At 39.9% G+C, this 15,341-nt stretch overlaps 1 protein-coding gene across 1 annotated transcript in view; it reads right to left on the bottom strand.

Moving 5' to 3' along the window:
• Positions 1-15,341, bottom strand: part of fancm (FA complementation group M) — a 44,978-nt gene that overhangs the window by 7,906 nt on the left and 21,731 nt on the right. The window contains exons 6-13 of the mRNA XM_085442117.1: positions 14,469-14,601; positions 14,219-14,311; positions 13,939-14,043; positions 13,313-13,491; positions 11,987-12,193; positions 11,639-11,879; positions 11,397-11,545; positions 10,763-10,927 (exon numbers count right to left, since the gene is read on the bottom strand). Coding sequence (XP_085298243.1) covers positions 10,763-10,927; positions 11,397-11,545; positions 11,639-11,879; positions 11,987-12,193; positions 13,313-13,491; positions 13,939-14,043; positions 14,219-14,311; positions 14,469-14,601 — 1,272 coding nt within the window. The remainder of the gene's footprint in view (positions 1-10,762; positions 10,928-11,396; positions 11,546-11,638; positions 11,880-11,986; positions 12,194-13,312; positions 13,492-13,938; positions 14,044-14,218; positions 14,312-14,468; positions 14,602-15,341) is intronic.

Genomic DNA, 15,341 nt, shown 5'->3' with positions numbered 1-15,341 from the left:
GCACATCATCTAGCACATGTCATCTTGGCAAACTACATGACCTGGAAGTGATTAATCTAAAGTGGTTTCCTGCTTGGGTCAACAGGGTGCCATTGAGCCTGCAATCAGCAGGAGGACGACGTTTAGTGAACCAAAAGAAAAAGAAAGACATCTAACAAAAGTGGAGAGAAAAGTACAATTTCTGTCTAGATAGAAGTCAATAACACTGAAAGCGAGGACAACTTATCCACCGCATTACCACCACAAGCTGATCTCATAAAAGGAAGTCTTGGTTATTTAGCACCAAAACCCCATAGCCTGAACCACATGAAAAAACAAATGACTCCAGTTTTAATCACTATAAGGCATCATATGGATTGACTCTGAGTTAAGTTCCGAGCGTGTTTGTGCATTTGCTTTCCTGACCCGTGACGTGCAGAATAAATTGCAGTTACACATCGGAGAAAAACAACAAACAAAATGTCCTGGACAAGATAAAAGCTACATCAAAGTTAGAACATTTCATCCTGAGTAAAATATGAACAATTTTAGTAACGGTAATCCACCTATTAATGAAGATATGTAGTTAAATAACAAAACCAAAAAACAACATGATCTCCATAATTGTGCAAGAGGAAAGTCATGGGATAACCCGAGTGACTGGAGTCACAATGAATGTCTGTAGCAAATCTCATGGTAAATCATTTAGTGGGTATCAAGGTATTTGTGCAACGTTGTTTTTTTTTTTTTTTTTTAAGGAAAGAGGAAATTTAGTGTGACAGGAAAACGTCACAAAATCAGCAAAGACATTATTATTCATCCTGTGGAAATGAGTGATTGTGAAACTTGTAACAATCCATGTTACAGGTATTTCACTGGATTTGAATTAAACATTATGTTGCTGGTATGAGAAAAACTGACATTTTTTTTAGGGAAAAATAAATCATTTTCACTAATAACCTTCTCATTTTCATTCACTTTTAATTTCTCTTGCTCAAATGTGCAGCTAGTGCTCAGTTGGTTCTAGAGTATTCCTACAAAATTACAAGGAACGTCAACCTTGTTTAATTTATGAGTATTGAACTAAAGCACTCTGATTCTTGATCAGCAGGTTTCTAGTGTAAGACCTGGAGTCAGTATGGCGCCTGTTATACAATAAAGTTAAGTGAATGCGCGTGCGTGCATGTGCGTGTGTGTGACATTTATCCTGGGAAAAACACACATCCTCCACAAATTACACGTCCTTCTTGATAATGCCTTAAAAACACTGTCACTTCACTTTAAAACATCTTTTGCATTTCAGAGTGATTTATTGTCTTTAATGACTCTAAGTCAAACGTCTTCAAAGTTAAGCTGAGGACGTATTTTTCATTGAACATTTGGAATCTCTGGGAAGTGTGGTTGGAGAAAAAGGTGGTGATGTATTCATTTAGGTAAATAGTGTGAATGTGTGCAACATGAACCCTTTTAGTTTTATTCTTTTTGTTGTAAAACACTTTGTTTTTAAGTGTGCTAAACACAAAATGTACTTGACAACTCTGTGGCGACTTGCAATTTTTTTATTATTATTTTTTTCTACACACCTTATACCGCCTCCTTTAATCCTTTAACAAAGCAAACTAACTTGCGGGCAAAGACTGAGCTGCTTGCAGTCGTCACACAGTGTAATTATCATTTCAGCACTTCACACCTCTGATTAAGAGCCAAATACTTTTCAGAGGTGAGGCTTTCCCTAGAAATATATATAATAAAAAAACTGGACTTTCTCTTTTAAACTCACAGCAAAGAAATGTGTTTTAATTTACCATAAGTAAACATAAAACTAAAACTATGTGTTACAAAAATAAAAACGACTAATACCAAGTGAAACAATACTATTAACTTACAAAACAAATCCCAAGAAATTGAGTTTTTTTTGTCAATACGGTTAAATTTGTAAACACAAAAAGCACAGGGTGGATTTGATGGTTATCTTTATTAAGACTGTTCATATTATCGTGAGTCAGCCGCTTTCATAAAGTTCTGTAATATCATATGTTTGTATTACAGAACCTCCTCAGAACATCTTAAATCTTGCCATTAATAAAGGCATCCAGATATTTGGATACTGCAGAAGAAACAGAGACCCACTGTCCTATGACCTCGGGCATCAACAAAGTACAGTGGGGCAAAAAAGTATTTAGTCAGCCACCGATTGTGCAAGTTCCCCCACTTAAAATGATGACAGAGGTCAGTAATTTGCACCAGAGGTACACTTCAACTGTGAGAGACAGAATGTGAAAAAAAAATCCATGAATTCACATGGTAGGATTTGTAAAGAATTTATTCGTAAATTAGGGTGGAAAATAAGTATTTGGTCACCTCAAACATGGAAAATCTCTGGCTCTCACAGACCTGTAACGTCTTCTGTAAGACGCTTTTCTGTCCCCCACTCGTTACCTGTATGAATGGCACCTGTTTGAACCCATCATCTGTATAAAAGACACCTGTCCACAGCCTCAAACAGTCAGACTCCAAACTCCGCCATGGCCAAGACCAAAGAGCTTTCGAAGGACACCAGGAAAAGTATTGTAGACCTGCACCAGACTGGGAAGAGTGAATCTACAATAGGCAAGCAGCTTGGTGTGAAAAAATCAACTGTGGGAGCAATCATCAGAAAATGGAAGACATACAAGACCACTGATAATCTCCCACGATCTGGGGCTCCACGCAAGATCTCATCCCGTGGGGTCAAAATGATCATGAGAACGGTGAGCAAAGATCCCAGAACCACACGGGGGGACCTGGTGAATGACCTGCAGAGAGCTGGGACCAAAGTAACAAAGGTCACCATCAGTAACACACTACAACGGCAGGGAATCAAATCCCGCAGTGCCAGACGTGTTCCGCTGCTGAAGCCAGTGCATGTCCAGGCCCGTCTGAAGTTTGCCAGAGAGCACATGGATGATACAGCAGAGGATTGGGAGAATGTCATGTGGTCAGATGAAACCAAAGTAGAACTTTTTGGTATAAACCCAACTCGTCGTGTTTGGAGGAAGAAGAATACTGAGTTGCATCCCAAGAACACCATACCTACTGTGAAGCATGGGGGTGGAAACATCATGCTATGGGGCTGTTTTTCTGCCAAGGGGACAGGACGACTGATCCGTGTTAAGGACAGAATGAATGGGGCCATGTATCGTGAGATTTTGAGCCAAAACCTCCTTCCATCAGTGAGAACTTTGAAGATGAAACGAGGCTGGGTCTTCCAACATGACAATGATCCAAAACACACCGCCCGGGCAACAAAGGAGTGGCTCCGTAAGAAGCATTTGAAAGTCCTGGAGTGGCCTAGCCAGTCTCCAGACCTCAACCCCATAGAAAATCTGTGGCGGGAGTTGAAAGTCCGTGTTGCTCGGCGACAGCCCCAAAACATCACTGCTCTCGAGAAGATCTGCATGGAGGAATGGGCCAAAATACCAGCTACTGTGTGTGCAAACCTGGTAAAGACCTATAGTAAACGTTTGACCTCTGTTATTGCCAACAAAGGTTATGTTATAAAGTATTGAGTTGTATTTTTGTTATTGACCAAATACTTATTTTCCACCCTGATTTACGAATAAATTCTTTACAAATCCTACCATGTGGATTCATGGATTTTTTTTTTCACATTCTGTCTCTCACAGTTGAAGTGTACCTCTGGTGCAAATTACTGACCTCTGTCATCATTTTAAGTGGGGGAACTTGCACAATCGGTGGCTGACTAAATACTTTTTTGCCCCACTGTATCTCCACCCAGAGAACTGCTAATTACTGGATATGTTCTCATTGTTAGAACCATCTGGCACCAACATCCATGCCATCCATTTTCAGAGTCACTTAGATCATCTTTGCTTGATTCAAACTTCAGCACGGTTGTTTTGACCATATCTACATCCCTAATTTCTAGTTGCTACCATGTGATTACTGCTCTTTGATGTTGTTGCGGTTTTGTTTTTTTATCTCTGTAAGAGACTGAAGAGCTTCTGTTTACTACACCTTATCTTCTAGCATCTGGTTTTCGATTAACATACACCTCCCTTGTAGAAAAAAAAGATGGATTTTCTAATAATATTTGATGCCATTTTTGGATATTCTTGCTGAAAAGTAATGGATTGGGCTTCACTCATATAGGATTAACCCCAACCCCTGGCCCTCAATTAATTAATGATCAGATTAAGTCGCCACATCTAGAAATGTTGCAGACAGAAATAACCTTGATGACAAGAACAGAGCGAGATAAAGAGAGCGCTGTGTACGCTAGAAGGGTCAGACGGTTCATATTGTTTCAGACTGCATGATGAGGGAAGCAGCAAAGTGGAAACTCCTCTCAGCTGATTATCTCATTGCACTACAACAACATGAATTTGATGCTCATGAGCATACACAATCAGATCAGAATCAGAATCAGGAACTTTATTGTCATTGTCATGAGAACAACGAAATTAAGAATGGTCCCCGATCATTGCATCATCCCTAATACTAATAAGATATAACAGTAAAACATTCACATACATTCCCACACACATGCTTCAGACCGTGCATAGATTAACACAAGAGTGGTGTGATGGACATTTTTTTGTAGTATTCAGATGTGTTATTGCAGTTGGATAACAGCTGTGTTTGAGTCTATTAGTCCTTGCTCTGAACTGTCATCTGTATTCATGGGTCTGCGTGACTTTGTTTCCAAACAAGCTACGACTCAGGATAAGAAATCGTCAAATGCCTTTGTCGTCAGATTGTGGTACATGAACAACTATGAACAACTGAAATGCTGATTTACAAGACTATATTTCAATGGATTTGGCATCACAACTCAAAATAATGAAGTATGATCTAAAGCTAATTGTGACATCAGCCACTGGGAGGCAAGTTTCAACAGGACCACAGGAGGGAAAAATGCATTATGACAAATTACAAAAACAAACCTATGTTGGTTCTTTGTCCAAAATAACTGTATGATAATAATCCCAGAGATAGTGTATTTGTTTACATCCAAGCAGAATCCATCTATGTATTTTTTATTGCTTATTCAACTTTAAGTGGATATATAAATAACAATAACATAATTATAAACATAGTTTCTCTCCTTATATGTCTGTTTCCTACAAATTTGTCAAAGATTTATAAAGAAAAAAAAACAAGGGCATGTTTACCACTGTGGTGTATCATCTCCTGTTTGCCTGTGTGCTGGGGGAACAGACACTTCTATTCATCCTTTAGCCCTAAATGTTTTGAATGGTTTAAGGGTGTGAGCTACATAAAGGTCACCTGAGCTACAGAGACTACTACTACTACTAATAACAGTGAATTAAGCAGGGGCTTTACTGAGAAAGAAGTACATGCTGCAGGGTGGATATACTGTCCACACTGTCCAATTCAAATCATTTCAGTTCTATTTATATGACGCCAAATCACAATAACAGTCACATCAAGGTCGGTGCTTTATATTGCAAGGTAAAGACCCTACAATAACAAAGAGAAAAGCCCAACAATCAGATGCCCCCCTGTGACCAAATACTTGGCAATGGTGGGAAGAAAAATCTCCCGTTTAACAGGAAGAAACCTCAGGCAGAATTAGGAAGAGGAAGGGGCGGCCGCCTGCTACGACCGGTTGGGGGTGAGGGAGTTACAAACAACCTTGCTATAGCTTGTACTTAGCTGGATCAGTAGATTAGAAAATAAATGGATGAATGAAGATAATGATGCTGTACTATTTTCATTTTAATATAGGGCTTTTTTTTATGATTTACAGATCAAACCATTTGACATCATCTATCTTTATTACATTTCAACAGTATTCCAGAAAATCTATTTTAAAATAGAAATGGAAAACTGGAATGGAAAATTCAGATTTAGATATCTTTTAACATTTAAATTAGCTTTAAAATGTGTCTAATTTAGCTTTATAAAAATCTTTTCTGCATCTATTTTCTGATCTACAACTCTATCCTCCTCAGTCTAGTACACTGTACATCTAGGTCATCACAGCCTGACCTACTTTCAGCCTTCTGGCCTTACATAACAGTTCTCTGAACCATTACATAATATCAGGAGAAGGGGCCTGCTGCTTGGCTATCTTCATTGTAAAAAGAGAGAAACAGTGAGATGAAAAACAGAATTTTTTTTATTTAGGGTGGGTTTTTTCTTGTCTCATGAGCACATGATTTCCAGAGTGGGATTATTTAGTGGAGGAGAATAATAGGAAAAATAATGTTTGGCCTTTGATTCAAGGACTTTTTTTTGCTTGTTTTAAACTGTGATGCCAAGAGACATAGAGAAAAAAGCAAAAGGTCAAAAGCACTCTTCAAATTCAGGCCAAACAAGTAATCCATGGCTCACATTATCCCTGACAGCAAGAGTAAAGGAGGTGAGTGCCGAGGGAGAGTCCGCTTATGAGTTAATGCCTGAAAGGTGAACACATGTCTTATGCTCTCCTGAGTTTTAAATGCACTTTAGAACAGCACACAGCAACACTACATATGAGCGGGCGAACACCTCTAACCTGATATGGATCAGGTTTGAGGTGTTCACTCACCCCGGTTCTGTTAGCCGTCAGGGCTGGGGGGCTGGGAGGAGGTGCTGGCCGTCAGACTGGGGTCTGGGATGCGGGGCCTCCCTGCTACTGCAGATAAGGAGGTGGTCCGCTTGCCTCCACCCCAGAGAGAAGGGTTACATCTCCTGGGTCTAGGTGCGGCTTTCCCCTCTGAGGGCGGGGGTACCTGGACCTGGGATATAGAGTATGTTTGGGGAGTGCGACTGTCTGTGCAGTGTCTATTTGTGTCTGTCTACATGTTGGGTGAGTGCCGAGTATTTGGTTGTGCATATGGGGTGGGAATGCACGTTTGTGTCCGAGTGTGCCTGTTCGTCTGTGTCTATATGTCAGGTTGGGTCTTAGACTCAACCTCTCTGGGTACATCTCAGGCCCTCTAAAATACGGAGGCCTATCTCCCCTCACCACACTCCCTGCCGGTGGCTGATGCCCTCAGTCGTTGGTGTGTTGGTGGTCCTTGTCGTCTGGGGCTGGGCGCTCATGTATGTACCGGCTCACTCCTGGTGGCCGATTGGCGGGGCCGGGCGCCTGTGACCCGGCTGGGCTCCTTCCGGGGGGTGGGATGCCCTCAGGCCTCTGGGCCTGAAGCTTGGTCCTCTCTGGTACAGCTGGCTGCCGGCAGAGCCCGCGGGCACGCCACTGCAACCCCCTCTGGCCTCTGCTCCGTAGCTGCGGGGTATGCACACAGGTGTACACACGGGTGTTCACAGACACGGACTACACCTTTCTTGGCTGCTGCCTCAAAGCACATTGTGCGCTGTCTATCTTGCGTGCTGCACAATATCGTTTAATATTTAGTATCTACTGTTATCTACTGCTAGCTAGTTTATTGTGATGGTGCTGTTTTTTTATTATGTTGCTCTTTGTTGTTTGCTTTCTCTTCTGTTTTTTTTTCTCCATACAGGTGATCCAGGTGTTTTGTTTGTTTGTTTTTTTTCTTTCTCTCCCTCTCTTTCTTTCATTCTTTCTCCCTGTCCTATCCCCCAGTCATGTCTGTCCCGTTTGTAGCAACCGAAAATAAAATAAATTCATAATTATAATAAAGGTAAATCAAATGGACCAATATGGCAAGGCCATGATGATCGACTTGGTAAAATAAATCCGCTTGGCATCTTTCTTGGCCTTAAGACAACAATTCTGATGGCTAAAGATCCAAACGGGACACAAAAAAAAAAGAAAAAAAAGAACACGTCTTTGTGCGTGAGCTGCAAAAACGTAAAAACAACTTAGTTCATCACCTCTATATTGCGAGTTAATCCTTAACTTTATGTGTTTAAAACGATGAACAAAAACAAGAACAATATGAACAAACATGTTTTGTGGACTTTAAAATACAGTTGTACTGCTGTAGTTTGTTTACTGGTTGTGTAGAATTAAAAAAAGAGATTTGCTCTTTCTGGAAATAAATAAATTCAAAACTAATTACAGATTTGAAAGAGGTTTTGTTCTCAGTCGCTGAAGATAGAAGCTGTCTTCAGCATCTCCAATTTAATTTTGTGACGGACAGACCAGTCTGGTGTCGAGCCAGAACCTTTCAGGAATTTTTTATTAGCTTTTTCCAGGTATTTGGTGTGTATACAATTCTGGTTATTTCCATCCAGCTAGAACTTAAAGGACCAAAAAGGTTATGTTATTATTATTATTAATCCTTTATTTATCCAGGTAAAAAATCTCATTGAGATTAAAAATCTCATTTCCAAGAGAGACCTGGCATCATAGCAACAAAAGTCACATACCACATAGGTATATAACATTTAAAACAATATATAATATATAACAATATATATGAGCATACATGTACATATATATATGTACATGTCTATGAACACAGTTCTCCATGCCATCCACAAATGCAGGTTAAGCTCTCTCATACAAAGAAGAACATGAACATAGATGAACGTGAGCTTCTCTGGGTCAAAGGTCACTTAAAATGGGTTGAAGCCAAGTGGAAAACTGTTCTGTGGTTAGAAAGGTCACAATTTGAAATTCGTTTTGGAAAACATGGACAGACTAAAGGACAAACCAGGGAGCAGAATCACCCAGCTTGTTATCAGGGCTCAGTTTAAAAGCCTACGCCTATGATGTTATGGGGGTTCATTAGTGCCTATCACTTTGGCCACTTACACATCTGAAAAGGCACCATCAATGCTGAAAAGTATATGCAGGTCCTAGAGAAACACATCCAGATGGGATCTTTTCCCTTACATATTTTATCTATTACAACAATGTGGCTTTCTTGTAGAAGAGTCAAGGTGCTGAACTGGCCTACCTGCAGTGCAGACCTCTCACCAACTCAAAAGATTTAGCACTAAATAAATAAATATTTTACAGAGGACCCTGCACTGTTGAGCAGCTAGAAGTCTTTATCAGAGAAAAATGGGACAGCATTCCTCTCCTAAAAGTCCAGCAGCTGGTGGCCTTGGTTCCCAGGAGAGACCAGACTATTTGCAGAGTGTTGTTAAAAGAAGAAGTGATTCTACACAGTGGTAAACATGGCATCTTGTTCATCTGTTCAAATGTTTCTGAGTTTCAATTAAATTCAAAATGACCCTACTTTTTTCATAAAATGGTAAATTTTCTTAGTTTAAACTTTTTTTTTTCATATTGAATTGTTAATAAAATGTTTTTATGACATTTGCAGATTATTTCATTCTGTTTGTACTTACATTTTACACAGCATTCCAACTGGTTTTAGAGTGTCCAATTGGTTTTCAGGCTGCAAAAATGGAGGAACTCAAAAATGATTGTTCTTATACGGTTAATGCAATACTTTAGTTAAGCCGGTCGATTTCAAGCTGAAAGTCTAGACCACAATCATACCTTTATCATCTCACTTCAACTCTATTGTAGCAAAAGTATGACAAATGTGCCAACTTCCAAATACTAATTACTCATTGGCTGACTTGTGACCTGAATTCAACCACCATCAAAACATGTGACATATAAGCTGCCATCTTGCGCCGTAATCCTGTTTTGTTTTCACAAGTGGAATAATTTTCTCCTTCACGAGTACGGTCAAGATCCGTATTGGGGAAAAAATGGCAATAAGAGCCCATTTGTTAGTTTAGCCAACAGTCAGTTTTACCATAATCTCTGACCTAATTTCAAGGGTCTTATCGATGGCACAATCTGTGAAATGGCAGATGGCGAGACGAGGAGGCCTGTAGCGGGCTATAGCAGATATCGGGCGATAAGGTGTTTAGCGGGTACCTACTAGCTGAACACAAAAAACAAGGTCAGGAAGAAAGTAATTGGAAAAACCATGTGATTAAGTTACCTTTCTCATACACTGATTATTAAATAACACCAAAGCAATACTTGAGTTGGCTCCATCTTCGATTCTTGAGATGCAAATTCAACGGGGCAACAGTTGTTGTGACAGGACTGATGTGATAACCATACTGATTCGGTTGCTCTCAATTAGCAGCTAAAGCATGAACGAAGCTGCTGCTGCTGGGTCAGCAAACTGTGACGAGAGATGAATTATGAGCTAGAACACTTTGAGATGGTAAACCCTTCAATTTCCTCTACGAGAAAAAAAATAGCTAAGTTCTCTTTAAAAATAACTAAAACCCACTGATAACAAATTTGGCTTCAAGTGCACCGAGATATTAATTAAAATAGTGTTTGAAGTGTTGTTTTTAAAAGAGAATCTTTTCATTCAGTCCTTTTTCTTTAAATAGCAACTGGAAAGAAAAAAGAAAGGAGAAACAGCCTGGAAAGACCCAGCTGAATATAAATCAAATATTTATCTCCTTACTAAAGCCACAATTACGCCATGGAAACTGTTTATTATACAAGGAATTTGCCTTCCAGGTCAAAAAGATGAATTTAGTAACTCAACACAAACCACAATTGTGTGTTCACATGCAACTCAGCTGACTCCTTTCAGCCTAGTAAGTTTATGAAGTTTGGTTTTCCCATGGGTAAATGCTCACTACTGTCTCGATTTTATGAAACTAAGCAAGATTTACGCAAGATGTCTAAGGTCATTTTATAAAACCAGTTTCCTATCACCAAGAGCTTTTCAATTAGTGGTGTATGCTTTGAATTAGTGGTTAGGTTTTCTACTGATTTACTAGTAAGCTGTCAACTCATTCTAGGCTATAGCTATGCTCCTGTACGACACAAAGAAGTACTACATTTGCTATAACTAATTGCCATATTATTTATAAAACAACAAAATGATGACTAACCAAACATTCGTCTCACCTCATTTTCCTCTCTCATGCGGTCTATGAGCTCCATCACCTTAATAAAGTGGCTGCAGCGAAGGGAATGATCAACAACATGAGAAGGGAGCGCTTTGTGTTGCCAGTGTCTCCATTCCCACAAAGACAGCTCCCTGGATGGTTGTTTGTTTTTGGAAACCTCCTCCTTAGGGACATGAAATAACATAATTAAAAAAGTAAGGTTGAAGTAGAAATAATATCATTACATTCAAGTCAATAATATATGACACAAACTGGTTTTACCATGCATAGCTTTCCAGCTGTAGGTGGGAGATTATTCCACCTGAAATCATGGCAACTGCACTTTCCGTGCCCCATGCAAATGTGGAAGTGACACTTAACTGCCAGAAATCCATAGAGCCACTCAAAATATCTTCATTTCTATTTTTTCCCCATTTCTGGTCTCAGCTTTTATTGTTACATATGAAGCGGTTCAAAGGGGTAGTTCTATTCAAAACTCCTGTCACTGGATAGTATCATATCCTGTACATATGGATCATGGCACAGCTGTCAAGGTTAAACTTAAAATGAGCCAATAATCAGTGCACCCTTGTTTATCTCCTTTTCAGACCTGCAGTAGAATGAGAGAAACAAAACAATAATACTAAAGAAACCTGAGGAAGTGGGTCACTGGGTATTGACAGGAAGTGTGACTGCTTCAGGGTTGGATGGGGCTCAGTATCCTCCAGCTTCATGGTTGACTCCCATAGGGAATATTCTGTACTGCTCAGAAAACCATTGGATGTTGAGCTGCCCTGTTGAACTACCAAGAGATACACAGATGTGCTCAGTCAATATCAGAAAACCATTCCACAAATAAAAACTTGATCAATCTTAAAAAAGACTCTGGAATTACTTAGGTTTTGAGGGTGGATGAGTGAGGCCCGACTCTCAGTGTGGGACCGTCGACCCCTGACAGACCGCCTGCTGTTCTCCTGGTGATCAAACTGCCCACAGGTAATGTGCATCTTATGGAGTTTGGGGTACAGCCCTTCAGGCAGCATACGGGGACTGTTGGGGTACATGTGGAACCCGTTTTTGTTGCCAGTGATGGACTTGTAGACGCTGCGTTTGTTGCTCTGGCTCTGATTGTAAGTCTGGAGAAAACAAAGACTGAACTTTTTAGACCGTTTTGTGGAGCCACATTTGCGTTATCATCTCTCATTTTGCCTAGAAATGACTAGAATTACTATACAACACCCACCCGCTCTTCCCGCCCCTCAGCCAGGATGACAACAATGCGTCCCCGACGCTTACGTCCAGTACGCCCCATTCGCTGTACCAAACGAATAGGATTCCTCTGTGCATCGAAGCAAACAATGAGGTCTACCTCTCCGATATCCAGGCCCTCTTCCCCCACACAGGTTGACACCAGTGTGTTGAAGCCTCCCTGTCTGAACTTGTGTACCACCTGCAACAAAAAAGTAGGAAAAAGTCATACAAAGTATAAAGTATTTTAATCTTTCCAGCTTATACTGTCCCCCTAAACTCTTTAGTGCAACCATATAGCAAAAGTATTATAGAAATACAAATCTGTGCTAACTACATACTAATGGAAAACTGAAGTAATTGTTTGCTTGTTCCAAATTAGAGTCCCTTTTTATGACATTTTACAGATTAAGATCTGCTCTATTTATATTCCATCACCAGACCAGCCAATGGGATGGTCAGTGCATTTGCATGTTAGTTTGATTCCTGTATTATTTGCTTATAGGAAATGGAACATGCAGTCTGCAGAGAGGAATTATATTTCTCTGGAACCAGCAGTGAAATTAATACATGGGTATTGCACTGACTGCTGTACACAGCTTCTTTGTTGGTTTTATAACCCTATACCCTACAATGTTCTGGTTCTTACACAGTGCTTTTCTACTCTACTTGAGCATTTAAAACACTTTATACAACATGCCTCATTTAACCATTCACACACATTCACACAAGCTTGTTTCTAAAGCTAAGTGATTTCTATCCAGATTCACATTGACGATGAATGCACTGGGAGGAACTTGTGGACCAGTATCTTGTCTAACGATATTTTGTCAGACTGGAGCAGCCAGAATTTAAACTACCAACTTTCCAATCAGCCCATGAGGTGCTTACCAAATGTAAACAAGGCAAGTCAAACTCAAACATGGAGTTCACTGCCATTAAAAGGAAAAGTTACAAATGAATTCTGCTGAATTTTAAAACAATACTGTACATGTGATCATGTGATCATGTGATCACAAATCTTTGAATATTGTTGGTCAATGCTTTCTGGGGGGTTTTCTCTTTTAAGATTGTATAGTCAATTTTAGCTTGGCAAAAAGGAGTTTAGCCTTGGACACTGTCCTCTTAGTCTTGCCTCTGCTCCCTTTATGGATCACCTCCACGCTATCCCTACCATCCTTCTCTGTCACACCACCCTCTTTGTGTACTCCTTCAGTCATTTACATAAATTAATCTTCTCCTGGCTTTTCCTTCTGCCTAGCAGTTGTCTGTGCCTCAAAACATTAATAACACTTGTCTTACTGTCTAAAAAAATGTGTACCTCCAGTTGCTCCTTTTGGGTAAAGCCTTTGACCCCCTTCCCAGCTGAAGCTTGGCCCATAAATGTCATGACCCTGATCAGCGGAGCATGGCGGTTCAACATGGCTGCGATCTCCTGTACACTCTCCCGAAATGATGAAAAGATCATCACACGCGTGCTTACCTCCTGAGGACCTGAACCTGGACATCGAGGAGACAGAAGAGAAACAGACTGAATAAAAAATTCCTTCAGTAATCCTGAGCTGAATTCTTTCTGTACGTTTATGACAGTCTAATTCAGACAGAGGAATGCTTTGTTCTGTGATCTTCTTGAAATTAAATACGCTCAGCTCAACCCGACCTCAAGAAAATGTTTTAGTTTTCAGTTCCAAGTTAATGAAACTATACTGTACCAAGCACTGTTATTTAAATCTCCTTTGTTAATAGATATAACCAATGTATGGATGCTACTGTTGTGGTTTAAGTTTACCACAAATTTAATGAACATCACATCCTGAGCTTCCAAAAGTATTTGTTTTCTATAAACATGGCAAGAACGATAATCAACCAAAACATGATGTAGTTAGAAGAGAATATCACATTTCTGCTTGAACCCACAGCATAGCAGTGCTATATTAAGTAGATCACCGTTATTGTTTGCTGAGCTCTCAGCCCACAGTCTGAAATGCTGCAGCACAACCTCCTCCAGTTTCTCCAGTTTGGGGTGGCTGTAAATGAATGGCTCATCTGGACCTACAAAAACAGTGAAACCAAAGCAGTGGATCCTTTGCTGTATTTTAAAGCAGGTATTTTTGTGATAATAGAAAATATCACTGATTAGAGTAAATTAAGATATCAAAACTCTTCTTCTGGCTACATAACAGGCTCAAATATGCGAGTTATGTGAATTGAATAAGAACTTAAATACCAGCAGATGGCTTCATAAACATAGTTCCCATTTCTTTGTAGAAATCCATGAACGTGGGAGTTCTCTGCAGTTCGTTCTTGGCCCTGGACATCTCTGAGCCAAACAAAGCAAGGAGAGGCCTGATGTTAAAAACTTGTTTTCCACCTGTGGATAATGTGGTGTTCGAAAGGCTACTGTTCTCTGACTCAACATATTGTTTGGATAAAGGGCTAAGAAATGTACTGCAAAAGTTAAAGGTGAGGTGACTGACCTCTGGATCCGTCCATGATTCCTTGGATGTAAAAGAAGAGAGATCGGAGGCCCATCTGCATTAGCAGCTCGTAGCCATGGTACAGGCTGATGCAAAGGGCAAAGTCGCCCTCCAGCATTCCCTGCTGTGGACCCTGCTGAGTGAAAGAGGCTGTGTGACTTCACGAGACCAATGTGGGATCAGAGTGACAGTGGAAGAAAATAAATATAATATTTGGCCATTAAGTGCGGAAAAATAGTATGAAAAATAAAACTGTCCATAACTTCTTCAACTGCAGTAATAACATTTTTTAAACAAAAATGGAGTATATAAAATGTTCCACTAACAAAGTGAATAATGGATTTCTTTCTCCACTGAACCAAAGACTATCGTCCAGCACACCTCAACCCCGGCTTATTCTAAATAACCGTAAGCAACTGGAAGTATATATGCTGAATCTTTTGCCGTGCAATCAATCACTTATTTGCATATGCAACACAACAGCACTTAATTTTATCTGGAGTTGTGTTTCTGTTCGTTTTGCAATTAAAAGCCCAAGTTCACTATCTTTTGAAATCTCTTCTTGGTGTTACTAGTTTCTGAGGGAAACATCTGTCTCTTAGCATCTGCTAAGTGCTTAGCTTTTTTCTTTGGTACTCCCCCCGTATGCCTGTTTTGGTACAGTGTTTTAACTGGAAACAGCTGCCTACTGGAGCATTATGAAAATGAAGTGACAGTGAATCAAAGTAGCATTAAAGTTGCAAGCCAGACAGATAAACACAAAGTCCTGCAAAAAGTCATGATAAAGCTCTGTAGAGACAAGGGGGATAATTCTCTATAAATGCATCACCACAGGCTACCCTCTTTCCATATTCTTGTAAATGAAGATTAGCG

This window comes from Copadichromis virginalis, linkage group LG19 (assembly GCF_057382275.1).
Source record: "Copadichromis virginalis isolate Kocher_CV1m ecotype Utaka linkage group LG19, C_Virginalis_male_GT1.1, whole genome shotgun sequence".
Taxonomy (NCBI): domain Eukaryota; kingdom Metazoa; phylum Chordata; class Actinopteri; order Cichliformes; family Cichlidae; genus Copadichromis; species Copadichromis virginalis.
Note: the sequence above shows the minus strand (reverse complement) of the source record. Positions and strands in the feature narration are given on the sequence as shown.